Below are 27,388 nucleotides of genomic sequence, written 5' to 3'. Positions count from 1 at the left end.
ACACTTCCATTTTGCATGGATTGATCCTAAATCGATGGCTAACGGCCTGGAGATCGACCCCGCCTGTTCGTTCCCTGTGAACCCCACCAGACTGTGTGGAACCTTGCTCGACCAAGGTGAGGTAGTCGGATCATTTGCGTGAATCACCATACTGGAAGCTTCGGTGTCCAACAAATACTTCCCCACTACCTTTTCCACCCCCACCTTCACGCATGGTCTACTCCACTCATCGTATGTGAGCGAACACAGCTACTCAGGCTGGGTGCCTGCTAGTTAGGGTGGTGGGATTACTGGAGCGGTCGGGATTTCCCTGTTCACGGCAGTGTCTACCCTTCCCTGCCCTGGCTCAAAAGCTGTCCGAAGGGCAGCCACCAGAACATCAAATTGTTCCGGGGTCGGTCCCTTCGCCTTGACAGGTTTTGATTTAAGTACTGGAGGATCCCCTTTGCCTTGCCCCCTCCTCGGGGCCGGGCAGTCTCTCCTCCAGTGTCCCGTCTTCCCACACCCGAAACATGTCCTAGCCCTCTCTGAGCTATCTCCTTCCTGGCACCGTTCCCTTTAACTACCCTCACTGGCCTTTAACTCGTGAACCTTCCCTTTAACTGGTTTGACCTCCTCCTCCACGCCATCGTTAAATGCCATGACGGAGCACATCCGCCTCCATGTTCTGGAGATTCTCAGGGTCAAACCAGTTCTCGGACTTTACCCTAATCCGGGGCAAACTCTTTGACACTAGTGTCCTGAGCCAATAGTTCCTTGGCTCCCCCTGCAACTGCACTCGGTCCAGCACTCCATTACAGGCTTTATTATAGACCGGCCAGAGCCGGTCTGCAAAAGCCTGAGTTGCGTCCTCTCTACCCTGGAGAATGACTACCTTGGGTGTAACCCATTGCTCTTAGGATTTCCTCCTTTAAGCCCTCTATGGTTCCCTGCCCCCTCTTGCTTTCGGCAAATAGGGCCTGATACATCTTCCCCTCCAGGGAAAATAATAGCAGCTTGTGAACCTCTGCTTCGTTACACCCATTAATCCCTCCCACCTGTTCCACCTCCGTGAAGTGGACCAATGGGTCTCCTTCGTTGTTAAGCTTGGTCACCCCTGAAATCATATTTTGCAGTTATGGGGTTGTGAATGCGCCCTTTGACTTTGACCGCACCATATTTCTGCTGCCTTATGGGATGCATTGGTCCCTTTGGCGCTTCAAGCGGTGGTCGGACGTCCGTACCCTGCCCCCAATCCTCGCTATCTTCTCCTTCCTCTTCCGAGTCCACCCGAGCTTCCCCCCGGGCGTCGAGATCCTATCAACTACACCATGGAGGTGAGGGCCTAGAGACACGTTCCACCTCAAGTAGCATATGCGGGCAACGGGACACACTGCGTAACCACGAGTGTGGACCGGTATCGAGTGCACCGGGACACTTGGTGTCCGGTCACCGACAGCACCATGCAGAAGTTCAAGTGGCACAGGAACGTATTATTCCAATCCCAGAACCATCCACGGTGCACATTATGGTAAATGACATGATCCCGAACCTGCAACAGTACATTACCCAGTTCGGGTATTAGATTCCTTTTCTGCCGGAACACCTAACAACGTTATTGAAGGCTGTTGAGCTATCCCAAAAACATTATTTCACACTGGAACAGACAAACCGGGACACAGGGGAACGGATAACTTTCCCACCCTGGTGAGACCTTGGTATAAGTGTGGAAGTTCCTCCGTGGATTCGGATATGCTCACATGCTCTTGTCATTGTACAGTTTTTGATTGTGATATACCTGTTGTGTATTTCTTGTAAAAAGAGAAGTCAGGTGATCCGGAGTCAATGGGAGGCCGTAGTTAATGAACCTTGAATGTAACTTTCTGTATCTATATGGTAATAGTGCGATGCACAGTTGTATTTTGGAGACGTATATTCGGGGTGTTTTAAAAGTAAAAGGGGATAGAATTGATTGGGAACCATGATGCTTGCTCACCAGCGGATGTTGATATGTTCTAGAACACTCTTGAAATATCACAGTGGGGACTGTAAGGACTGGAGGCATTGAACCCCCAAGAATTTATTGGACATTGTCTTGACATTGCGTTTAATATTTTTCTCACCACAGAAAGAAAGCTGGAAGCAGTTTGTGGGAGGGTCCTAGGTGCGACTCTATGTTGGACTTAGAATGATGGGCAGGGAGTCTGGAATGACAATGGCCAACATAAGGCAGGAGGTGGGCTAATGGAATCCACTGTTAGGCAAGGTGACCTCATCAATCAGTGATCGGACCAATTACCTGGATGAGTTACCAGAACAATAGAGAGCCATTAAGCCCAGACTGCCTGGAAGCGAAAACCTATCACTGGACTCAAACACAGGAAGCCTCAAAACAAGGAACCTTATTGGGTAAAAGCAGAAGACACACCCATAGGAAGCCTCAAAACAAATTTTATTCAGCCTGAAAAGGCAAATGAACTTGGGATATAAAAGCATGCCATGTGGACACAGCTCTCTCTCTTGCCTCGCTGCTTTGCCCCTACAAGAATCCAACCCACCGTATTGTGACGGAGGGAAGAAACCAGAAGAGACATCTTTTCATCAGAATAAGCAGCGAGTAAGCCAGTGAAATCAGTGAGCATTTCTGCACACACATCTTTTAAGATCACAGCCACGGTGTGAGGGGGTATCGTGTATTCTCCCAAGCAAATTCTTCAGGGTTTACAGGGGAGGTGTTTTAGATGTTGGGGTACTTTGCGATAGAGGCCTGTTAGAAAGGTCACAATATGTATTGTACTGCATTTGTTTGCTTGACACATCAGAGTGTGTGTGGTTTTACTGGGTGCAGGTGTGTATTTAGCTTTAATAAAGCATTGCCGGTTGAGACCGAGGTATTTGTCCGTGACTCATTCATCTGTTCAGTACAGCAATCATTCCCAGGTCTAGAACTAGTGTAACTTGGGGGTGCGTCGAAAACATCCAAGTGGAAACCACTTACATACCCCATCCCAAGGGAGAATCACCCTTGCATCCGAGACATCATAAAATCCCGAGTTGAGTAGGGTGTTCTTAGGACAGGCACTTTCATGACCAATTCACCCACATGGCCAGTTAAAAAGCCTGATAGCAGCTGGTGACTGACTATTGATTACAGAAAGTTAAATTCTGTAACACCAGCCTGCTCACCGGTAGTAAAATTCCTGCTGGTTCCAAGTACTTCTCGACCCTCGACATCGCCAATGGATTCTGGAGTATCCCTATTAAGAGGGAAGACCAGTACAAATTTGCATTCACATTTGAGAACCAGAGCTACACCTGGACATGCCTGCCTCAGGGGTTCCACAATGCCTCCACGATATTCCACAAAAGAATGGCTGCAATTTTAAAAGACTTTTCCCGCCCTACTTGCTTGCTGCAGTACATAGACGACCTACTGCTGGCAACCAACAGCATGGAGGAGCATCTGTCCATTTTGCACGAACTTTTGACATTGTTAGCTCAGGCGGGACTAAAGGTGAATCCCCGTAAGGCTCAATTAGTAAAAGAACGGGTCACCTTTCTAGGAGTGTTCATTTCTCCAGAGGGATCATCCCCCAACTCTTACAAGGTGGAGATAATACAGCGACTGCCATTACCTCCTTCCAAAACAGCCCTACGGTCATTCTTGGGTTTGGTGGGGTACCAAAAGAACTTTATCCCAGGCTTTGCAGAGTGTGCAAAGCCCCTGTATGATTTAATAAAACTGCAGGGTGATGACATACCCAGTCTGTGGCTAAATTAAAAACGGCAGTTTCACAGGCCGCATGTCTGATCACTTCTGATCCCCACGCAGCCCTTCCCATTTGGAGGTCGGGGCCACAGAGCAAAGCCTCACTGCAGTTCTGTGCCAAATGCGAGCTGATCGACGACAGCCCATTGCATATGCGTCTCGAATCCTGCAGGGGGCAGAAAAGACGTATACCGCATGCGAGCGCCACCTACTGGCCGTCTTCTGGTCGGTACATCACTTTACCTTTATTATTGGGTTACAAGCTACAATCCTGCACAGCGGACACACACCTCTGAAACTACTGATGAACCCTGGAGATTCACTCGTTTCCTTGCAGCGCCTCAGCAAATGGACACTGGAATTTATGGAAAGAAACATTGATACCATTTCCAAACCCACCACATTGCTGCCACAATTTCTGATCTATGAAAGGGACTTGCATGAATGTCTGCTACCCCTGGTTAACTTTGAGACCCATCCTGTGCAGGAAGAGGAGATACAGGGTACCCCAGATGTCTCTATCGATGGGTCCTCATATCACATTGAAGAATCCCCTCACACCGAGTATGATGTGGTATTGCCAGAAAGAACCATCCAGCAAAGATGCAACAGAAAGTCTTCACAATATTCAGAAATCGCCGCACTTCTAGCTGTTGTAAAGGAAACCTCAGATAGACCCGTGAATATTTGGTCTGATAGTGCCTATGCTATAAACACCATGCTCTCCCTGCCCCATACCACAAAAATGACTATCGTACGATAGACGGTAAGGCCCTGGTCCATGGCCCTGGTTACACCTGCTCTGGTCATACCTTAAACAGCGATCCTAGCCCTGCTTCATAGGTAAGGTAGCAGCCCATAGAAAAGGGGGTCCACATAGTGAGGGAAATTACAGAGCAGCCAAGGATGCTGCGATTGATGGGGAGATAGAGGATATAGTTGTTTAGTTCTGCAATGCTGTTAGCAAGGCCGCCACAAAAGATCACCTAGATTTGAAATCCCTGCAGCAGCAATACTGATCATATGCTGTTGTAAGCGCCTGGCACGAGGAAGGCAGACCCCTTCCTCAACCAACAGCCTGGGCTCCCAATACCATACTAGCCACTGCCCCTGACTCAGATGAGCAGTTGCTGATGTTCAAAAGAAAGCCAAATGCCAGCCCGCTGGTGTGTGTTCCACCAGAGATGGGTCAGAAACTACTCTCCCTCTTTCACTCCCACCCCACAGCAGGGCACTATTTGGTCCTGGTAACCTTCTATAAGGTAGCATCCACAGCTTGGTGGCCTTCCATGAGGGAAACAATCAACCAACACGTGGCACGATGCCTACCGTGCTTGCAACACAATCCTCCCGCATGCAGTAACCGAGCCTTGCTTCAAAGTGCACCCCCACCTCAAGGGCCCTAGACTCATCTCCAGAGAGACTTCATTGGGCCACTTCCACAGGTGCAAGGCAATTTTCAGCATGCCCTAGTGGTGGTGGATCAATTCACTAAATGGATCAAAGCAATCCCCTGCCGCTCCAACACCGCATCACAGCAGCCAAAACACTATTGAATCATGTGTTTTGTAGGTGGGGAGTACCAGTACAAGTGGACAGCGATCAAGGTTCACACTTTACCAGTAAAATTTTTACCTACCTGCAGGAAATGTTGGGGATAAAACACAAATTACATATTGCTCATCACCCCCAGTCGTCCGGAGGAGTCAAAAGGGGGAACAGGACCCTCAAGTTAATGTTAAAATAATTGTGCGTGGACCACCCCACTCAATGGGCTAACATGCTGCCAATGTGCTTAATGGCAATGAGGTCCACACCTCATAGAATAACAGGGGTCTCCCCATATCAGGCCATGACGGGGAGGCCCATGAGAACACCAGGCCAGCTAACACTAACAGGGATGAGTCGCCTGATAATGAAAACATGTAATTCCAAGTGGTTGGAACAAGTGGTAGATCACACCGATCAGATCAATCGATTAGTGGCCATCAAATTGGGGAAGTCAAGAAGACAAATTAAAAGGTACTTTGAGAAGAAAGTCCGTCCCTGTGAATACAAGGTGGGAGACTCAGTAATGATTCCAAATTATAGGAAAAGGAAGCTGCCTTTGAGCCCAGGTGGTGGGGACTGCATAAAATTATAGACCGATTGAATCCCGCGGTTTATTTGATTCAGTTACTCGGGATAAAGGGCGTTAAGTACAAGAAATGGTTTCACATTAATCAGTTAAAGGCTGCCAAAGAGTAAATACTGCACTGATCTTGTTTCCGACAGACTATGTTACGGATCCTCACGATTGTCAGGACGATACTGGTCATGACCGAAGCCGAGGGAAGATGGAGAAGTGGGAGCTGCAGCATAACTCCCGAACATCATCAATCATTAATGTACTTTGAGAAGTGACGGTGCACCGAAGATACGGGAAGGGGGGCATCTCCGCTGGAGATTTTGTTGTACTATAGTAAATCCCCTACGTGTGGCATACACCTTACAAGGTGGGGGCCAAGTCAGGCCATCCATTTTTCTCTCTCTCTCTCTAAGTTTAAAACTCATAAACAGCAGAACTACAGAACCCTCTCAATGTTTATGGTATGTGATCCCTGAGGAGATAAACCATATGAGGGGTCAATAAGGATATTTCCCCCTCAAGGTGGGGAGTTTGTAAAAATAAAAGTTTTCAGCAATAAAATTGATTCTGTGTCTGTATAAATGTTGAAAGTGTAGACTATACGAAAAGACAGTTTTGAAAGATTCAAAATGGAAGCTCACAGACCTCCAGCATGGTGTTTGTGTATTTTATTAATTGGAAAGCCATTAACCTAATCAAGGAGCCTCCAGACAGACACATGGGTGAGGAGAGCCATTAAGGAACTGCCCTGGGACCAAGATCAAATCATGGGGCTTTCTGAGGAACTCAAGCCAAAGATTTTTCTCTCCTCTTCTCCTTCTCTCCTGAGCACATGGCAGACCTCCTGCTGATGACCAGCCGAAAAAACAAGCTGTGTGTTCAGCCAGCCAGCCTGAGGAAAGTGACATATACCTTTTTATAAGTCATTATTGTAACATTGTATCTGTTGTAACTAAGTAAGATCCATAGGATAGCCGACGACTGCTGATAAATGTGCATGTGTGTGTGTTGTATAAACTGTTCCGAATTGTTTTAAAAGAATCAGTCTTGCTGTCCATTTAATGCCAGAGATTTAGAAATCTTACAATGGCACAGTATTAGTTTCTTAGCCTGCATACATGCAACCAACTTGATAATTTCAGTAAAATTAAAGAAAGATTATCTGTACCTGTCCAAATACACCAATCACTGATCCAGAAATGTCACTCAAAACAATACTGCAATCAGCAGATGCAGAAAGAATTAGCAAATGGTCATCCTGCACACAAGTTTCAAGGTGACTGATGCAATCTGTATGAGGTTGTATTGCTGCCACTATTGGTGGATGTTGAGTAATGACAATGTCACTGGAACACAAGCAGTACTCCTAATCAGAAACAAACAGAAGCATAATGTGCAGTTTAGTTCCTCACAACAGCTGAACGAATAACATCAATGTTCTATTCTAGATGGATAAAATCTTGCTCATCTACCTGCAAACAGGAAAATATAATAGAAACAGTGTAAGAGAAAATTGTCATTAGGGGTATAAGTGGATAAAACCTTGCTCAACTGCCTGCAAACAGGAAAATATAATAGAAACATAGAAACATAGTGGAAGAGAAAATTGGCATTAGGGGTATAAGGGAAATAAGATTTAAAGTGCCGGCTTCTACATCGGCTCAGCAAAAGGGGTAAATGGTCTGTAGCTGACCTCACACATTCTAACATATTCCAGCACCAAGGACCCAGAGGCCTCTGATTCAACACTGATGTACTGGGACACTAGATAACATTAAGGTATGTCCAGTCTGACAAGATAAGACACCATGGAAGACTCTAAACAGATACTGATAAGACTCTGTGAAAAGACTCTAAACAGACTTTTAGGCATTATGTACGATCAGCAAATTCTAACCCAATGAGGTCATCCCAGTTAAGGTCTAAGGTTACCTTGAGATCCTGGTCTGTCAATCCAAAATATTATTGATAAGGTAACCCAATTAGAGATCGAGGAAGGTCATACCGAGGAGCAAGGGGTCTATGAAATGTATAAATGATGTACGATTTTGCTATTTGGGGAACATCTCCACTCACAGGCGGCTGTGATGAGAAGTGTTCCCGGGTGTCTGTAATTAGGGGAGACATATAGACAACGTCCTGCATCCCAAACACGAATTAAAGGGAATGCCCAAGACCCCTACACCTTCCCCAAAGTAAGATTACTTAACACTGGAAGGTTGAGAACTGTATCCGACGCTTGGCGCGCCAATTGGGAAGCGATGCACTTACCCCCAAATGGCGGCGTGACTATAATAAAGGACAACGGGAATAATCCCGCAGGATGGATAGTCACCGAAGGTAAAGAACACCAGTGTGGTCTCACGGGAAATGAGGAGGAAGGGAGTCAGATTAGTGAAACCCCGCTTGAAAAGGCAGATATGGACCTCTACGTGGATGGATCCCGTCGATATGTAGACGGAACCCCACGAACAGGATGGGCAGTGGTGGACAACAATGGACAAGTCAGGAAAAGGGGACCCTTAGAGGGAAACCTATCGGCTCAGGTAGCGGAATTGGTAGCCCTCACCGAAGCATTAAAATTAGCAGGGAAAAGGGTCAACATATACACTGATAGCCATTACGCCTTCGGGGTGGTACATGATTATATGACTGCTTGGAAGAGGCGGGGGTACGTGACATCGGGAGGACCACCCATTAGGCACGAAGAGATAGTTAAGGAATTGGTAGAAGCATCCCTCCTCCCTCAGGAATGTGCAGTCATAAAAATTAAAGTGCATCTAAAGATTACGGACAGGCACCAGCAGGGAAATGCCTGGGCAGACGAAGCTGCCAAACAAGCAGCCGAATTAGATATGACTAGTAATGCCCCGATTGGCTCATGTATTACCCAAATGGAGGAAGTAAACATACTCAAGATACAGGAAGAATCCACCCTTCAAGAAACAGAAGGGTGGGAACAGAACAGAGCTAAAAGAGGGGCGGATGGAGTTTGAAGGAAATTGACAATGTAGTGGCCCCGGAATGTATCCAACAAAACCTATTGAGTCTCTACCACAGATACACCCATACCGGTAGGACCGGCATGATGAACTCCATGTCACGATGTTGGTGGTGGAAAGGAGTGGGTAGAGACATAGAAAACCATTGTAGGAAATGTATAACATATGCTAAACACAACCCGGGGAAAAAGATAAAGATCCGGCTGGGACACCAAACTCGCCCAAAGAGACCCTGGGAAGCCTTACAAATAGACTTTACTGGGCCCCTGCATAGTCAGAGGGGAAAAATGTACTGTCTGGTAATAATAGACCAATTTACAAAATGGGTAGAAGCCTTCGCCACTAGAAACTGCACCGCTGATATGGTAGCTAACATCCTGGCCGGGGAAATATTACCCAGGTGGGGAATGCCACTACAGTTGGACTCAGACCAGGGTACACACTTTACGGGAAAAATCATGAAGCAAGCTTGCACCCTGTTAGGGATTAACCAAAAATTCCACATCCCATACCATCCAGAGTCTTCCGGATTGGTAGAGCGAATGAATAGGACCTTAAAAACAGCACATTCAATTCCTTTGTCTAAATCATGAAAGTATATTATAAATAGCTGGGGTCCCAGCACTGAACCTTGCGATACCTCACTAGTCACTGCCTGCCATTCTGAAAAGGACCCGTTTATTCCTACTCTTTGCTTCCCTTCTGCCAACCAGGTCTCTATCCACATCAATACATTACCCCCCCCAATACCATGTGCTTTAATTTTGCACACTAATCTCTTGTGCGGGACCTTGTCGAAAGCCTTTTGAAAGTCCAAATACACCACATCCACTGGTTCTCTCTTGTCCACTCTACTGGTTACATCCTCAAAAAATTCTAGAAGATTTGTCAAGCATGATTTCCCTTTCATAAATCCATGCTGACTTGGACTGATCCTATCACTGCTTTCCAACATTTTCCCCACTAACCGGTCTATAATTCCCAGTTTTCTCTCTCCCTCCTTTTTTTTTTTAAAGTGGGGTTACACTAGCTACCCTCCAATACATAGGAACTGATCCAGAGTCGATAGAATGTTGGAAAATGGCCACCAATGCATCCACTATTTCTAGGGCCACTTCCTTAAGTACTCTTGGATGCAGACTATCAGGCCCTGGGAATTTATCGGCCTTCAATCCCATCAATTTCCCTAATACAATTTCCTGATTAATAAGGATTTCCTTCAGTTCCTCCTTCTCGCTAGACCCTCGGTCCCCGAGTATTTCTGGAAGGTTATTTGTGTCCTCCTTAGTTAAGACAGAACCAAAGTATTTGTTCAATTGGTCTGCCATTTCTTTGTTCCCCATTATAAATTCACCTGATTCTGACTGCAAGGGACCTACATTTGACTTCACTAATCTTTTTCTCTTCACATATCTATAGAAGCTTTTGCAGTCAGTTTTTATGTTCCTTGCAAGCTTACTCTCATACTCTATTTCCCCCCTCTGAATTAAAACCTTTGTCCTCCTCTGCTGAATTCTAAATTTCTAAATAATAAAATGGTATCAACATTTTCTGGTTGTGGGAGTGAATGTAATCAAAAAATAAATTAGATCGAGATGATCTGAGAGTGAAGTTACATACTAAACAATAAACCATGTTTATTTTCCTCAAGAAACAAGTTCAGATAGCAAAGGGGCTGTAAATTGCAGGACTATGTCTATTTTAACATTAAAGTCCACAAATTTATGAACAATCTGTTTAATTTAGGTTATGTTTGCTTTTGTCCAAATCTAATATTTACAATGCGAGTTCTTGTCTTTTATGGTGGAATAGAGGGCCTTGAGCTGATTTAGATCCAGGTCTTTATTTGTTCTATTTTAGCAAACAACTTTATTATTAGCAGAAAAATGCACTAACCAATTCATGAAATCATTTTTCTCAGTTATATTCAAATTAATATGGTAAAAACATTGCTTAACTACTTGAGTACATAATCCCACTGAAAAATCATTTGTTATGGTGGGTGTGTTCAGATTATAAAATCAAAAGCTTTCTCAGAGCCAGAACTGAAATGAGCATTCAAATATAATTGGAAAACACTCCAGTTTTGGAGAGTTCAGAGGGGTAATCCTACAATCAGAAAATCTCAAAAAATCACGGGGGGCACGCAGCCTGTGAAATTCCATCCATAATAGATGGAACCATCCTGAGATCTGCTTGAAATTTCTTATGATGTGTTGACTGGGAGTGCCGGATCATGGAATCAGCTTCAGATCTGATACAAAAAAATTCATCTGGTCTGCAACAGAAGCCCAAGCAGGGAACAGAAGCTCAGCTCAATTCTGAATGTTAAACACTGGTGGGAATAGCACCACAATTGTAAATAGTTAGCTAATTAACACGTACCATTGAATTCAGTATTCCTTGATTTGAATCCAATTAACACTTAACATATGTGTTACCACTAATTGAAGGCTAATTTTCAGAACTTCCAAATCATCATAAGTAGATTTTTATTTGGAAACTGATGATCGTAGAAATAAAATAGTGCACATAAACTTAAGCAAAGGTTCTTTACCTGTATGTTCCAAACTTTAATACATCCATTCACATCCCCTGTAATAAGGTAGTCACTTTTTTTATCAACTGTCATAATAATGGACACTGCATCAGCATGTGCCTCAAACTCTGCCAGTAGAAGGCTTTTAAAGGTATCCCAAAAGCGAACAATCCCAGAACCACCACAAGCCACAAGGTTTGCACCACCTGAAATTTAAAAGATAGTCTAAAAAACTTTCCATTTTGTAAGGAAATCACTCCTAATTGCAAAGCTAAATAAATACACAACCAGAGCTACACCATCTAAGGTGGTATGCCCTTTATAGATCTTCAATGAGTTAACATATTTTTATAAATAACAACTTTTATTTATATAGCACCTTTAATGTAATAAAACATCCCAATGCGCTTCACAGCAGTGTTATGACAAAACAGATATATGTGACACCAAGCCACATAAGAAGAAATTACGGCAGATGACCAAACGCTTGGTCAGAGAGGTTTTAAGGAGCGTCTTAAATGAGAAAAGAAAGGTAGCGAGGCGGAGAGGTTTAGGGAGGGAGTTCCAGAGCTTAGGGCTCAAGCAGTTGAAGGCACGGCCATCAATGGTTGAGCAGTTATAATCAGGGATGTTCAAGAGGGCAGAATTTGAGGAGCGCAGACATTTTGTGGAGTTGTGAGACTGAGATTACAGAGATAGGGAGGGGGGAGGCCATGGAGGGATTTGTAAACAAGGATGCGAATTTTGCAATCGAGGCGTTGCTTAACCGGGAGCCAATGTAGGTCAGCGAGCACTGAGGTGATGGGTGATCGGTATGTGGTGCGAATTAGGACACGGGCGGCCTAGTTTTGGATGACCGCAAGTTTACATAGGGTAGAATGTGGGAGGCCAGCCAGGAGTGCATTGGAGTAGTCAAGTCTAGAGGTAACAAAGGCATGGATGAGGGTTTCAGCAGCAGATGAGCTGAGGCAGAGGTGGGGGGGGGGGCAATGTTATGGAGGTGGAAAGAGGCGGTTTTAGTTATGCTGCGGATATGTGGCCAGAAGCTCATTTCAGGGTCAAATATAACGCCTAGGTTGCGAACAATCTGGTTTAGCCTCAGATAGATGCTAGGGAGATGGATGGAATCAGTGGCTGGGAACGGAGTTTGTGGCGGGGACAAAGACAATGGCTTCGGTCTTTCCAATATTTAATTGGAGAAAAATTCTGCTCATCCAGTACTGGACAGTCTGGCAATTTAGAGACCATGGTGGGGTCAAGAGAAGAGGTGGAAAGGTAGAGCTGGGTGTCGTTAGCGTACATGTCGGATGATATCGCCAAGAGGCAGCATATAGATGAGAAATAGGAGGGGGCCAAGGATAGATGCTTGGGGAACACCAGAGGTAACGATGCAGCAGTGAGAAGAGAAGTCATTGCACGAGATTTTCTGGCTACGATTAGATAGATAAGAATGGAACCAGGCGAGTGCAGTCCCACCAAGTTGGACGATGGTGGAGAGGATTGGAGGAGGATGGAGTAGTCAACTGTGTCAAAGGCTGCAGACAGGTCCTGGAGGACGAGGAGGGATAGGTTACCTTTGTCACAGTCACAAAGGATGTCAATTATGAACTTGTAAGTTAATGTAAGTTAACTTGTTATTATAAATGAAGACATCTTCTAAGATGCACTTATTTTTCTAAAGCCGCCTTAAAGTTGTTTCTAAATCTTTGGCATGGCAGATTCTCAAATACTTTCCTGCAACTGAACATATTAATTGAAGACTACTTTAAAGTTTTTAACTCATTGAGTGACAAATAGAAAGTGTTCATTTGCTTAAACTTGAGTTTCTCAATATTGAGGCATTAATCAAAATGAGTACTAATTGCTGATTACAATTTTCAAAGGTAGGATTTATTTTTATTTTTTAATACTGTTTTTCATTGTACTGCTTATGCTGATTATAAAATATAAGAAATACACAGAGCCATTGATTAGGTAATAATTAATATCTTACTTGAAAGAGCAGAGCTTCTTAAATTGACTACTTGTCAATAACATTATCATTGCAGCAAATTGGAAGCAAATTTTGTGCATAGTTTAGTAATATCATTCTCACTATAGCATCTGGTACAAATAAGAACAAAGATCACATGGCAGGCAAATAACTACAACATGAATGTACTGGACTTTCAACTGACACCTGAAATTGATGCTCAGCAGTTAGCTTTATCAACTAGACAAATTTAGTAGCTATAGCCAAATTGTCCCAGGATAGAGATGGCAACTGTCAAAATATCACTTTTCATTCGAATACGCTCTGTGGACAAATCAGTCAAATGCACTCTTAAAATATTTATGGGCAGAACTATCCTAGTTTTTTGACTAATTAGGATCAGATGCAATTTGTTAACCTTCAATGACATTTGCACACCCAAAGCAATGCTGACACAGAATTGCATGAGGATTTTATCCACCTGTTGTTGCACTTTCAATTTCCATTGGGTGGGAAAATGGTAAATTATTTGTAAAGTAAAGTTGTACTTTTTTTCAACTGAGCCTCCAAATCTTCAATCATGGACCTGCACAGAGCCTAGGAAATGATGACTATCATATAATATCTATTATCTGTAATTTTTGAAAAATTCAGGAACGAATGCTCCTTTAAATAAATTGATTTACCAAATATAATCATGTTTTTATATTATTTTTCCATAAAAGTGGCAGTGTCATTCCAAATAAATTAAACTACTGTGCTTTATAAACATATATATTGGATCGATCAAAAGCAAAAAGGCAGATTCGGGGGAGGTCCCAGCGGATTGGAAAACTGCAAATGTAACGCCCCTATTTAAAAAAGGACAGTCGGAAAACGGGAAACTATAGACCAGTTAGCCTAACATCTGTCATTGGGAAAATGCTGGATTCCATTATTAAGAAAGCAGCAGCAGGACATTTGAAAAAGCAAAATTCGGTCAGGCAGAGTCAGCATGGATTTATGAAAGGGAAATCATGTTTGACAAATTTGCTGGAGTTCTTCGAGGATGTAATGAGCAGGGTGGATAAGGGGGAACCAGTGGATGTGGTGTATTTGGATTTCCAGAAGGCATTCGATAAGGTGCTACATAAAAGGTTACTGCACAAGATAAAAGTTCTCGGGGTTGGGGATAATATAATAGCATGGATTCAGGATTGGCTAACTAACAGAAAACAGAGAGTCAGGATGAATGGGTAATTTTCCGGTTGGCAAACAGTAACTAGTGGGGTGCCACAGGGATCGGTGCTGGGGCCTCAACCATTTGCAATCTATATTAATGACTTGGATGAAGAGACCGAGTGTAATGTAGCCAAGTTTGCTGATGATACAAACCATTGGGATGTTGTGTCTATGAAGAGACTAAAGCTGGTGATGGAAAAACTGAAATCATTCTTTTCATTACATTAACCAAATGAAGTGACTGAAGTTACAAAGTTAGTTGATTGAACAAATATCTGTACGAAAAATGGACTTAACGAAATGCAGCATGTAGAAAGCAAATTGTGAGGAGGACACAAAAAATCTGCAGAGGGATATAGACAGGTTAAGTGAGTGGGCAAAAATCTAGCAGCTGCAGTATAATGTGGGAAAATGTGAGGTTATCCACTTCGGCAGAAAAAATAGAAAAACAAATTACAATTGAAATGGAGAAAAATTGCAAAGTGCTGCAGTACAGAGGGACCTGGGGGTCCTTGTGCATGAAACGCAAAAAGTTAGTATGCAGGTACAGCAAGTAATCAGGAAGGCAAATGGAATGTTGGCCTTTATTGCAAGGGGGATAGAGTATAAAAGCAGAGAAGTCCTGCTACAACTGTACAGGGTATTGGTAAGGCCACACCTAGAGTACTGTGTACAGTTTTGGTGTCCGTATTTAAGGAAGGATATACTTGCATTGGAGGCTGTTCAGAGAAGGTTCACTAGGTTGATTCTGGAGATGAGGGGGTTGACTTATGAAGATAGGTTGAGTAGGTTGGGTTGATACTCATTGGAGTTCAGAAGAATGAGAGGTGATCTTATCGAAACATTAAGATAATGAGAGGGCTGGACAAGTTGGATGCAAAGAGTATATTTCCACTCATTGGGAAAACTAAAACTAGAGGGCATAGTCTCAGAATAAAGGGGCCGCCCATTAAAAACTGAGCTGAGGAGGAATTTCTTCTCTCAGGGGGTTGTAAATCTGTGGAATTCTCTGCCCCAGAGAGCTGTGGAGGCTGAGTCATTGAATATATTTCAGACGGAGATAGACAGATTTTTGAGCGATTAGGGAATAAAGGATTATGGGGGGCGGGCAGGGAAGTGGAACTGAGTCCATGATGAGATCAGCCATGATCCTATTAAATGGCGGAGCGGGCTTGAGGGGTCAAATGGCCTACTTTTGCTCCTATTTCTTGTGTTCTTGTGTGTGTTCAGATAACACATGCATAAATAGAGTATAAACTAATTGTGCTTTCTTACCCATAGTAGAAACATTCTTTCTGCCCTCTAAGAAGAATATCCTTGTAACCACATAGCTATATTCATTATCCTCACTGCCAGGATTAAACAATTGATATCTGGTTGAAATTGTAGAAACATTCTCCATAACACGATGTACTTGTAGTTGATTGTCTGCAATGATTTTTAAAAATATATACATCAGGAAAGCAGAGCTCACATTTATTAACAATACAAAATATTAAAAATGTAAGTATCTTACTTTAATATACAGTAGAAGTTCATATTTCAGAAAAGTAACTTAATTAAATTGAACATGATTTTTGGTTAATTAGTAACATATAGGGCTTGAAAATGCCTCTTTTTGCAACACCCATTTGCACCTCCGGGGGGCGCGAACAGGGCGTGCAACACTTTGTGTCTGGGGTGGGGGGGAGGGGGACTACCGACTCCTGCGAAATTGTGCAGTAGTGGAGGTGCTGCCACAGTAGCACAGGGCCACGCCCTGCCGGTAGTGCCCGGGCCGTTGCACAATCACCGATGTCATCACCGTGCACACCGACCCCTTTCTGCCCCATGGAGGATTTTGCACTGCGCCCCGCACGGCTGCTGTGAGTGGTGTCAGCACCAGCCTAGCGGGTTGCGAATCAGGCCAACATCCGCTCACAGGGCAGGATTTTAAAGAGGAGGTCGCGAGCGCCCCGCGCTGCCACCTTGTGCTTTTGCCAACTCACCAGTCAGCCTAGCGTGGTCCGGGCTGCCATTGTGCAGCGGCCCCGGCAGCATGCTGCGCTGGTGGCCTAGTGGAGACCATCAGAGGCTGTGCAGAGTGTGCAGTGGCCCCCCTCTTTACGCAAAGGGGAGGGATATTGAAATGCGTCAGCGCTATGCAGAGTATCCGCGTAGCGCTGCTGATCAAGCCCGGCATCGCTCCAGGACTCGCCCCAAGAAGAAATGGAGTGAGCGAGATTGCACTCCACTTCCTCTGAAGGGCAATAACCACAACTTCGCGGCCAGGGTGGGACCTCTGTGCCGGGCGCAGAAAGTCCCACTCGAGCTGGTTACCGCCCCCAATCGGGGCGCTGGGGAATTTCTCCCCCACAATTTTTAATGTTGTTCTGGAGTTCTGCTTATTACATAGTTTTACAAATTAATATTACCATATTAAATTTCAAGGTTTTTTCTGTTTTTGAGTGTGAATAACTCTATAGCGAGGCATGTTAAAAGGATTTTTCACATTGTTGTTACTTGATTTCAAATCGTACTAGAGTGGCGGGGGCAAGAAATCTGCCAGGGACCTGTTTTGTTATGACATTTTCTGCCAGAAGTGAAGGCATATGTTGAATAAACAGCCAAATATGGGTGAATGTAGTCAAAATAGGTAAGAACGATGAGCTGAGCCACAAAGCACTTTTTCCATCGCCATAGCAATGCATGATGATAGCAACGCCAGTACTGTCGTCCAATGTTGCTAAGGTGGTGGAAGTTTTTTTAAAGACTTTTATCGTCCCATCCTCCCAGAGAGTGGAATTGGTCTTGGGTCTATTGGGTCACTCCGTCCACCTCAAAATTTTAAACATCAGCTTCAAAAGGCCCTCCTTCTTCTACATCCCCAAGCCAGCCGTCCCCCTTTACTGCTGCAGATACCCTTGAAGACCTGCAGCAGCTATTTCCCACACTATCCCAACACAGGCTCCACATCACAGACAGGAGTATCACCTGAAGCTGGCCTGGAAAATACTAATCAGGCTAACCGTGGGAAATTTACCAGGGTCAGTACAATTAAGTCGGCAGAAAGCCTGCATTCACTGCTAAGAAAAATTTAGGCCACAATATTTTTTTCTACGGTTTAATGTGTCAGTAAAAAAAATAGGAATATTATTTGAAATGATCTCTCACAGTATGTTTAACTAATGAAAAACAGCATCACTATGGACAGAAATTGAACTGCAAACATGAATTAGATAGAAAGTATTAAATTTACCTGATTTAGACTGCAGAGCTCTCTTGACACATGGGTGAAATCTACATGATGCATTTTCAGAATTATTATTCCATACTATAATCTCCCCATCATAACTGCCTGTAGAAATCACATTCAGATATTGTGCATATTTAAATAAATACTGATTCCTTCATGGAATATTGGATTTCATATAAAAAGTGACACCAGCCAAATATCAATTTACCTTTCACCAGATGATAAAAAAGACAATAGAAGAAAAAAGTATTCATAAACGTACAATTTTCCCTTATTAATTCAGTGTCCTTAGTGTGCAGAATTGTATAAGAAGTTTGCACATAGAAACATAAGAACAGGACAAAGCAACGGGAGTTAAAAGCAGCACTGCAGTCAGCGCGAGACCAGACCAGCAGCGGGAGTTAAAAGCAGCTAGCTGGGAGCAGCACCAACGGACCTGTGAGGGGAGAGAAGTAAAAAGAAATCAAAGTGTGACTTCACAGGAAAGCAGGTAAGTGATTGGTTGGTCTGTACTTCTCTCTCTTTTTTTTCTAAACTTGAGCACTGGTTTAAATTAAGACACGGGATTAGAAACTAAACATCCAAACATGAAAACTTAATTAATTAAATAAAATACATTAGAGATGGCAGGGCAGGCGATGTGTTGCAGCTGTAGCATGTGGGAGCTGATGGACATCAGTATGATCACAGCAACCACATCTGCAGTAAGCATTGGTGGCTCGAGGAACTTCGGCTCAGAGTTGATGAGCTGGAGTCCGAGCTTCAGACACTGCGATACATCAGGGAGGGGAAAGAGTTACCTGGACGATGCATTCCAGGAGGTAGTCGCACCCCTTAGGTTAAATAATTCAAAATTGGTTCGTGGTCAGAGACAGGAGGGTGTGGCTACGAGTGAGGCAGGTATGGGGACCCAGGATGTAGTGATGGAGGAGCCTCGGCCCTTGCTCTTGTCCAACAGGTAGGAGGTTCTTACTCCTTGTGTGGACGAGAGCAGGGACTACAGGGAGGATGAGCAAACTGACCACAGCACCATGGTACAGGGGGCCATTCAAGTTGGGGGAGTAAAAATAAATGTGATAGTGTAGGGGACAGTATAGTTAAGGGAACAGATACTGTTCTCTGCAGCCGAGAGCGTGAGTCCCGAAGGCTGTATTGCCTGCCTGTGCCAGGGTTAAGGACATCTCCTCTGAGCTGGAGAGGAACTTGAAGTGGGAGGGGAAAGATCCAGTTGTTGTGGTCTACGTAGGTACCAACGACATAGGTAGGACAAAGAAAGAGATTCTGCTGAGGGAGTATGAGCAGCTAGAGGCTAAATTAAAAAGGACAAAGGTAATAATCTCTGGATTACTACCTGAGCCATGAGAAAACTTGCATACAGTTTTGGTCTCCTTATTTAAGGAGGGATATACTTGCATTGGATGCAGTTCAGAGAAGGTGCACAAGGTTGATTCCTGAGATGAAGGGGTTGTCTTATGAATAAAGGTTGAGCAGGTTGGGCCTATACTCATTGGAATTTAGAAGAATGAGAGGTGACCTTATTGAAATATATAAGATGCTGAGGGGCTGGGTCATTGAATATATTTAAGTTGGAGATAGACAGATTTTTGAACGATAAGGGAGTCAAAGGTTATGGAGAGCAGGCAGAAAAGTGGAGTTGAGACCAAGATCAGAACAGCCATCATCATCATAGGCAGTCCCTCGGAATTGAGGAAGACTTGCTTCCACTCTTAAAATGAGTCCTTAGGTGGCTGAACAGTCCAATACGAGAACTACAGTCCCTGTCACAGGTGAAACAGATAGTCATTGAGGGAAAGGGTGGGTGGGACAGGTTTGCTGCATGCTTTTTCCTCTGCCTGCACTTGATTTCTGCATGCCCTCGGCGATGAGACTCAAGGTGCTCAGCGCTCTCCCGGATGCACTTCCTCCACTTAGGGTGGTCTTTGGCCAGGGACTCCGAGGTGTCAGTGGGGATGTCGCACTTTATCAGGGAGGCTTTGAGGGTGTCCTTGTAACGTTTCCTCTGCCCATCCTTGGCTCGCTTGCCGTGAAGGAGTTCCGAGTAGAGTGCTTACTTTGGGAGTCTCGTGTCTGGCATGCGAACAATGTGGCCTGCCCAGCAGAGCTCATCAAGTGTGGTCAGTGCTTCAATGCTGGGGATGCTGGCCTGGTCAAAGACATTAATGTTGATGCGTCTGTCCTCTCAGGGGATTTGTAGGATTTTGCGGCGACATCGTTGGTGGTATTTCTCCAGTGACTTGAGGTGTCTACTGTACATGGTCCATGTCTCTGAGCCATACAGGAGGGCAGGTATTACTACAGCCTTGTAGACCATGAGCTTGGCAGCAGTTTTGAGGGCCTGGTCTTCAAACACTCTTTGCCTCAGGCGGCCAAAGGCTGCACTGTAGCACTGGAGCCGGTGTTGGATCTCGTCGTCAATCTCTGCTCTTGTTGATAGAGGCTCCCGAGGTATGGGAAATGGTCCACGTTGTCCAGGGCCACGCCATGGAGGACGAGCGGCGACAGATGGGTCTCTCCTCCATGACGGTGTCTGGGCCTCTCCTCCCCCACAGGTGATCTCCTCCTCAATGACGACCGGGTCTCCTCTTCTACGACGGTGATTGGCCTCCCCTCCTCCTTCAGCGACGACTGGAGCTCTCCTGCCCCACTGGTGACCTGGCCTCTTCTCCTCCTCCAGCACGTGGTGAGTACCATGGCTGTGACCCCCCCTGACCTTCCACTCTAAACTTCAGTGGGCCACTGACCCTCCCAATGCCTGCCCCCAACCAAGCCTTGGACCACCTACCATCAAGGGCGCTACTCAGCATCAGATCAGCCATGATCTTATTGAATGGTGATGCAGGCACGAGGAGTCAATTGGCCTACTCATGCTCCCATTTCTTATGTCCTTATGTTAGTTTCTTATAAAGCCATTCAGCCCCTTGAGCCTGTTGCTCCATTCATTTAGTTCATGGCTGATCTGTACCTCAACTCCATTTACCCACCGTTTTCCATATTCCTTGATAGCCTTACCTAACAATCTTGGAAATCAGTCTTGGAAATTCCAATTGACCCAGTATCCACAGTCTTTTTAAGAGATGGGGGTAGTGCTGGACAGGCTAATGGGACTCAAGGTAGACAGTCCCCTGTCCTGATGAAATGCATCCCAGGGTATTAAAAGAGATGGCGGAAGTTATAGCAGATGCATTCGTTATAATCTACCAAAATTCTCTGGACTCTGGGGAGGTACCAGCGGATTGGAAAGCAGCTAATGTAACGCCTCTGTTTAAAAAAGGGGGCAGACAAAAGGCAGGTAACTATAGGCCGGTTAGTTTAACATCTGTAGTGGGGAAAATGCTTGAAACTATCATTAAGGAAGAAATAGCGGGACATCTAGATAGGAATAGTGTAATCAAGCAGACGCAGCATGGATTCATGAAGGGGAAATCATGTTTCACTAATTTACTGGAATTCTTTGAGGATATAACGAGCATGGTGGATAGAGGTGTACCGATGGATGTGGTGTATTTAGATTTCCAAAAGGCATTCGATAAGGTGCCACACAAAAGGTTACTGCAGAAGATAGAGGTACGCGGAGTCAGAGGAAATGTATTAGCATGGATAGAGAATTGGCTGGTGAACAGAAAGCAGAGAGTCGGGATAAATGGGTCCTTTTCGGGTTGGAAATCAGTGGTTAGTGGTGTGCCACAGGGATCGGTGCTGGGACCACAACTGTTTACAATATACATAGATGACCTGGAAGAGGGGACAGAGTGTAGTGTAACAAAATTTGGAGATGACACAAAGATTAGTGGGAAAGCGGGTTGTGTAGAGGACACAGAAAGGCTGCAAAGAGATTTAGATAGGTTAAGCGAATGGGCTAAGGTTTGGCAGATGGAATACAATGTCGGAAAATGTGAGGTCATCCACCTTGGGGGAAAAAAAAAAACAGTAAAAGGGAATATTATTTGAATGGGGAGAAATTACAACATGCTGAGGTGCAGAGGGATCTGGGGGTCCTTGTGCATGAATCCCAAAAAGTTAGTTTGCAGGTGCAGCAGGTAATCAGGAAGTCAAATGGAATGTTGGCCTTCATTGTGAGAGGGATGGAGTACAAAAGCAGGGAGGTCCTGCTGCAACTGTATAGGGTATTGGTAAGGCCGCACCTGGAGTACTGCGTGCAGTTTTGGTCACCTTACTTAAGGAAGGATATACTGGCTTTGGAGGGGGTACAGAGACGATTCACTAGGCTGATTCCAGAGATGAGGGGGTTACCTTATGATGACAGATTGAGTAGACTGGGTCTTTACTCGTTGGAGTTCAGAAGGATGAAGGGTGATCTTATAGAAACATTTAAAATAATGAAAGGGATAGACAAGATAGAGGCGGAGAGGTTGTTTCCATTGGTCGGGGAGACTAGAACTCGGGGGCACAACCTCAAAATACAGGGGAGCCAATTTAAAACCGAGTTGAGAAGGAATTTCTTCTCCCAGAGGGTTGTGAATCTGTGGAATTCTCTGCCCAAGGAAGCAGTTGAGGCTAGCTCATTGAATGTATTCAAGTCACAGATAGATAGATTTTTAACCAATAAAGGAATTAAGGGTTACGGAGAGCGGGCGGGTAAGTGGAGCCAATTCCACGGCCAGATCAGCTATGATCTTATTGAATGCCGGAGCAGGCTCGAGGGGATAGATGGCCTACTCCTGTTCCTAATTCTTATGTTCTTATGATGATAAAAAGATGAAACAAGAGGAAGATGTAATAAACATCACTGGCACCGTGGAATTTCATATAATATCTGAGTTTGGGCATTTGCTATGGCATGGCGAGAAAGCAGGAATGGGGTACTGAAGTTGCATGTTCAGCCATGAACTCATTGAATGGCGGTGCAGGCTTGAAGGGCCGAATGGCCTACTCCTACACCTATTTTCTATGTTTCTATTGGACCATTAGATATTTAATTTACATTATTTTAGCCAGTTATGGCTTCTTATCTGGATTAGAGTGTGTAGTGATGTTATATGTTTTTAATGCACATTTTGTGCTGATTCTGTGTTCTGTGCATTCATATGTACATTCCTATCTGCAAATGTACAAATAAAAAAACTTAACTCAAGGTTTCTGCTGAGAAAATAATATTTCCATTACATCTATATCTGAAGTTATGGTAAGAAAAAATGAGTTAAATGTGCACTAATTTACCAGATCTGATTCAAATAGCAACGAGAAATATTTGACAATTTTATTTCAAATTTGTCATTTGTGTCTAATCCCATGAGTTGGAAGAGGTGATAAATCTTGTTAAACTTGTTTCTCTACATAAAATATAATAAAATAGTAAACCTGTTACAAGGGTTTGAGGTGGTAAGAATGCTGCACAAAGGATGTCATTTTGGTGCTGTGGTTTCCCCTTCCATTCTGAGGGTTCAACAAAGAATTCAGTGAAGGAATCCATTCTGAAGACAGTAATAATTCTGGAAGATAAAAATATTAACATGATGGAGCAAATTTACAAATTTCAAAGTTACTAATTAAGGCTTTCTAATGAGATGGCTCTAACAACTGGAATTGCTGTACCTGTCAAAGTTAATTTATACCAGCAAAGAGGTATCAAGTATAGTACAGCAATACAAACTTTGTTGCTCCAACATACCATGCCACAGCGCGATATACTTAGAAATACACAAGTTATTTCCCACATTCACAAGTTCTCCATCCTGGCTATACTGTCAAGTGGAGACTTGCACTTTATAGTGACTAGCAACAACTGAATATTGGCAAATGCCTGGGAGCAGTTTATATGGCTGTGTTAATTGGGTCCCAGGGAGTGTGTCGTCTTTGAAGACAATACTAGTCTTGAAAATCTCAGGAATCTAAGGAAGGTAACCAAGCTCAAGTGACATAGCGAAGATAGCCTAATGACACAGTAACAATGGACTGTGCTGTAAAACATAAAGCCAACAGAAAATATAAAATCATTAAAAAAAAACTTACTAACTTAAAAGCTATGTGAAAAAGTCTTAAAGAACCAGAAATAGCATGTTAGTTTCTACAAAACCACATATATTTTTTTACTAATTTTTACCGTTTGACCATAACATACCTTTCCCAACCTAATACCAGAACACTCCTTTTCAGTATCAGGATCTGAGAGATATCAGCTGCCTGATCCCTTCCTGCATTCAATTTATGATGGCAATGCCCATTAAAATCCCAAATCTGCCAATAAAAGATACAACTTCAAGGATTACAATCTCACAAATAAAATATTTCATATATGGATTTATTATCTGAATTTTTTCAAATGTAAGGACACAGGTATTCTTTTTTGAAACTAGACTGATTTATTTCAGTCAATTGGATTTAATATTCTGCATTAAAAGTTTAGCTAAAATAAAAAGGAAAAGCTGGAAATCTGAAATAAAATCAAAAGTGCTCAAAATACACAGCAGGTCAGTTATCAGCTGTAAAGAGAAAAGGCAGGTTATGATACTTTAAATGTGTACCTATGCACACCAAAAATGTATAAAATCATGGTTAGTCTTTGCTGAAACATAACAATGACAACTTAGATTCATATATTGCCTTTAAATGTACACACCATATCAAAGTGCTTTACAGAGAAATGGATGGTGAGCCATGAGAGAGAAATTAGAAGACGTGATTGAAGACTATGCCAAAATGTTTTAAGCAGGTTTAAAGGAGGACAGACAAGAACAGAGATGAAAGGTCTTGAGAATAGGGCCGAGGTGACTGCAAGGTCTGCCATTGATGGTGGGATGAAGCGGTGGGAATGCACGTAAGATGGAGGCGAGTGAGTGATTTAGTAAGTCAACAGCAACAGAGACATCATGATGGATGAAGGACCTGAGAAGAGAGTTGGGGGTTAGATAGAGCATTCATGATGGAATTGGAGAAGATATTGTTCAGCAAACCAATGTACTGTGCTGATAAGTGCTATTCCAAGCCTTAAGTCGGGTTTATTGCAGCTATCATTTAATTGGCTGCCGTTTTATTTGATCATTAGAAAACATGCCTTCTCGTACTAAACAAAAGTGGTTAAATTGCTTGTTCTTTATAGAACTGAACAACATAACTTCATACCATAACAATTGTAATTTAGAAGCTAGTATACTGTAAACCTTACCTTCACTGTTCCATCAATACTTGCAGTGAACAATCTGGTTTCAGTGGCATTTAGTGCCATTGTAGTGATCTCAGAATTGCCATGGCACCCAGAAAATTGTTTTATTTTTTGACCAGTTTCAATCATCCAGACTGTAACAGTAGATCCAATGTCTGAACTGATAACCTGCCAGTAAAGGACACTGTCTCACATATAATATTCACATTTCTTTCTTAAATAAGCTATCAAGGTAAAGGCCCAAAGCCCATAATAGTGCAGGATATCACCTCGGTTGAAAAGAATAAAAGAGAAGACAAGGTAAATCAGCAAGTAGTGATCAAGTAATGCCAAGTTGGATTTTAAAAGCCTGGAGATTGTAGAAGGAAGGAGAAAATGAGTAGGTAAGGAGTTCCACCATTTTGAGATCCAGAAAAACAATGAGTGACAGTAGGATACCATGCAATAGATCTTTATTTCAATACAGCAAAGATGCAGATGGGATCAAAAGCATGTAAAATGACATATTTACTGCTTATAAAGAACTAGACAGGAAACTTTAAAGAAACATTGACCATCATATTATCAATTAATTTAGAGAAAAAAGAAATGTTGCAACCGAAGGAGAGAGAATGGTGGCTAGAGATATTAGCTTTTTCCCTGTATGCTGTCCAGGATTGCAAGAGAGATGCTAGAGGAGCATCCCAGATATGGGAGCTATATTCAAGTTTTGTACAGAATTGGGCTTTATAGAGAATTAAGCACTGTTGAAGGAGGAAAATCCTACAAATCCCCTGAGAGGACAGACGCACCAACATCAGCGTCCTCGTCCATGCCAACATTCCCAGCATTGAAGTACTGACCACACTCGATCAGCTCCGCTGGGCAGGCCACATAGTTCGCATGCCAGCCACGAGACTCCCAAAGCAAGTGCTCTACTCGGAGCTCCTTCATGGCAAATGAGCCAAAGGTGGGCAGCGGAAACGTTACAAGGAGACCCTCAAAGTCTCCCTGATAAAGTGCGACATCCCCATTGACACCTGGGAGTCCCTGGCCCTAAGTGGAGGAAGTGCATCTGAGAGGGCGCTGAGCACCTCGAGTCTCAACGCCGAGAGCATGCAGAAATCAAGTGCAGGCAGCGGAAAGAGCATGTGGCAAACCTGTCCCACACACTCCTTCCCTCGGCGACTATCTGTCCCACCTGTGACAGAGTCTGTGGCTCTCGTATTGGACTGTTCAGCCACCAAAGAACTTACTTCAGGAGTGGAAGTCTTCCTCGATTCCGAGGGACTGCCTTTGATGATGAGTATTTCTCATAAATGTAGATAGAAGTTTTTTTTAACTTGGATACTTTAAAAGTAGTTATGGTGTCCTTACACCTTACTATAGAATCACACGAGGCATGTACTGCAGACAAGGTCACTACGTGACCTGAACCTTTATTCCCAGGACCAAGAAGTGCTGACCTGCGTGGGACCTCCCTTTATTTACCTGGATGACCAGGTGAGGAGTGTTTCCCACAAGTTCAACCCCCGTGGTCAAGGTGTGCATTACTCAGGTATATAGTGTACAGTGTTGTTACATAAGGGTTACAGTTATGTGAAGGTTACAAACATGACATCACCTCCCCCCAACGTCTTTGCGTCAAAGATTGAGTCTTTCAGGCGGTCGACACTCTTTCGTGGAGCGCCGCAGTTTGGGCTCTGGTGGTTGGGCCTTGGCATGCGTCTCTGTCGCTTGAGGTGATTCCGGCCTGTCTGGGCCGGCCACAGGGAGTGTGCATGCTGGTGAATGTCCTTGATGCTCGTTCACTGGCAGTGGTGTGGGTGACATCTCATGATCTTCCTCAGGTTCCTCAGTGTCCATGCTGAACCTTTTCTTTACTTGGTCCAGATGTTTGCGGCATATCTGCCCATTGTTAAGTCTGACCACTATGACCCTATTCCCCTCTTTGCCAATTACAGTATCCTCAAGCCACTTGGGACCCAAAGCATGATTGAGAACAAATACAGGGTCATCGATTTCTATGCATCTCCCCACTGAGTTGCGATCATGGCACTCGATTTGGGATTGGCGCTTGCCCTCAACAATGTCTGACAGGGCTGAATGAATGAGGGACAGCCACGTTTTAAGCGTGCGTTTCTTGAGTAGTTCCGCGGGCGGGACTCTCATGAGCGAATGCGGCCGGGACCTATAGGACAGCAGGAGGCGCGATAGGCGGCATTGAAGGGAGGGTCCTTGAATCCAGAACATGCCCTGTTTTATGATTTGAACCGCACGTTCCGCCTGGCCATTGGAAGCCGGCTTGAACGGCGTTGTCCTGACGTGTTTGATACCATTACCCGACATAAACTCCTGGAATTCATAGCTAGTGAAACACGGGCCGTTGTCGCTAACCAGGATGTCCGGCAAGCCGTGGGTTG

The 27,388-nt window shown here is 44.0% G+C and overlaps 1 protein-coding gene across 1 annotated transcript in view; it reads right to left on the bottom strand.

Moving 5' to 3' along the window:
- LOC139265352 (cilia- and flagella-associated protein 337-like) overlaps positions 1–27,388 on the bottom strand; it is a 119,221-nt gene that overhangs the window by 40,433 nt on the left and 51,400 nt on the right. Inside the window, exons 9-15 of the mRNA XM_070882325.1 lie at positions 24,990–25,154; positions 23,946–24,061; positions 23,186–23,316; positions 17,849–17,947; positions 15,886–16,038; positions 11,436–11,623; positions 7,045–7,242 (exon numbers count right to left, since the gene is read on the bottom strand). Of these exons, the coding sequence (XP_070738426.1) occupies positions 7,045–7,242; positions 11,436–11,623; positions 15,886–16,038; positions 17,849–17,947; positions 23,186–23,316; positions 23,946–24,061; positions 24,990–25,154 (1,050 nt within the window). The remainder of the gene's footprint in view (positions 1–7,044; positions 7,243–11,435; positions 11,624–15,885; positions 16,039–17,848; positions 17,948–23,185; positions 23,317–23,945; positions 24,062–24,989; positions 25,155–27,388) is intronic.

The sequence above is a fragment of the Pristiophorus japonicus genome, chromosome 6 (assembly GCF_044704955.1).
Source record: "Pristiophorus japonicus isolate sPriJap1 chromosome 6, sPriJap1.hap1, whole genome shotgun sequence".
NCBI lineage: Eukaryota > Metazoa > Chordata > Chondrichthyes > Pristiophoridae > Pristiophorus > Pristiophorus japonicus.
This window is presented reverse-complemented; position numbering and strand designations above follow the sequence as displayed.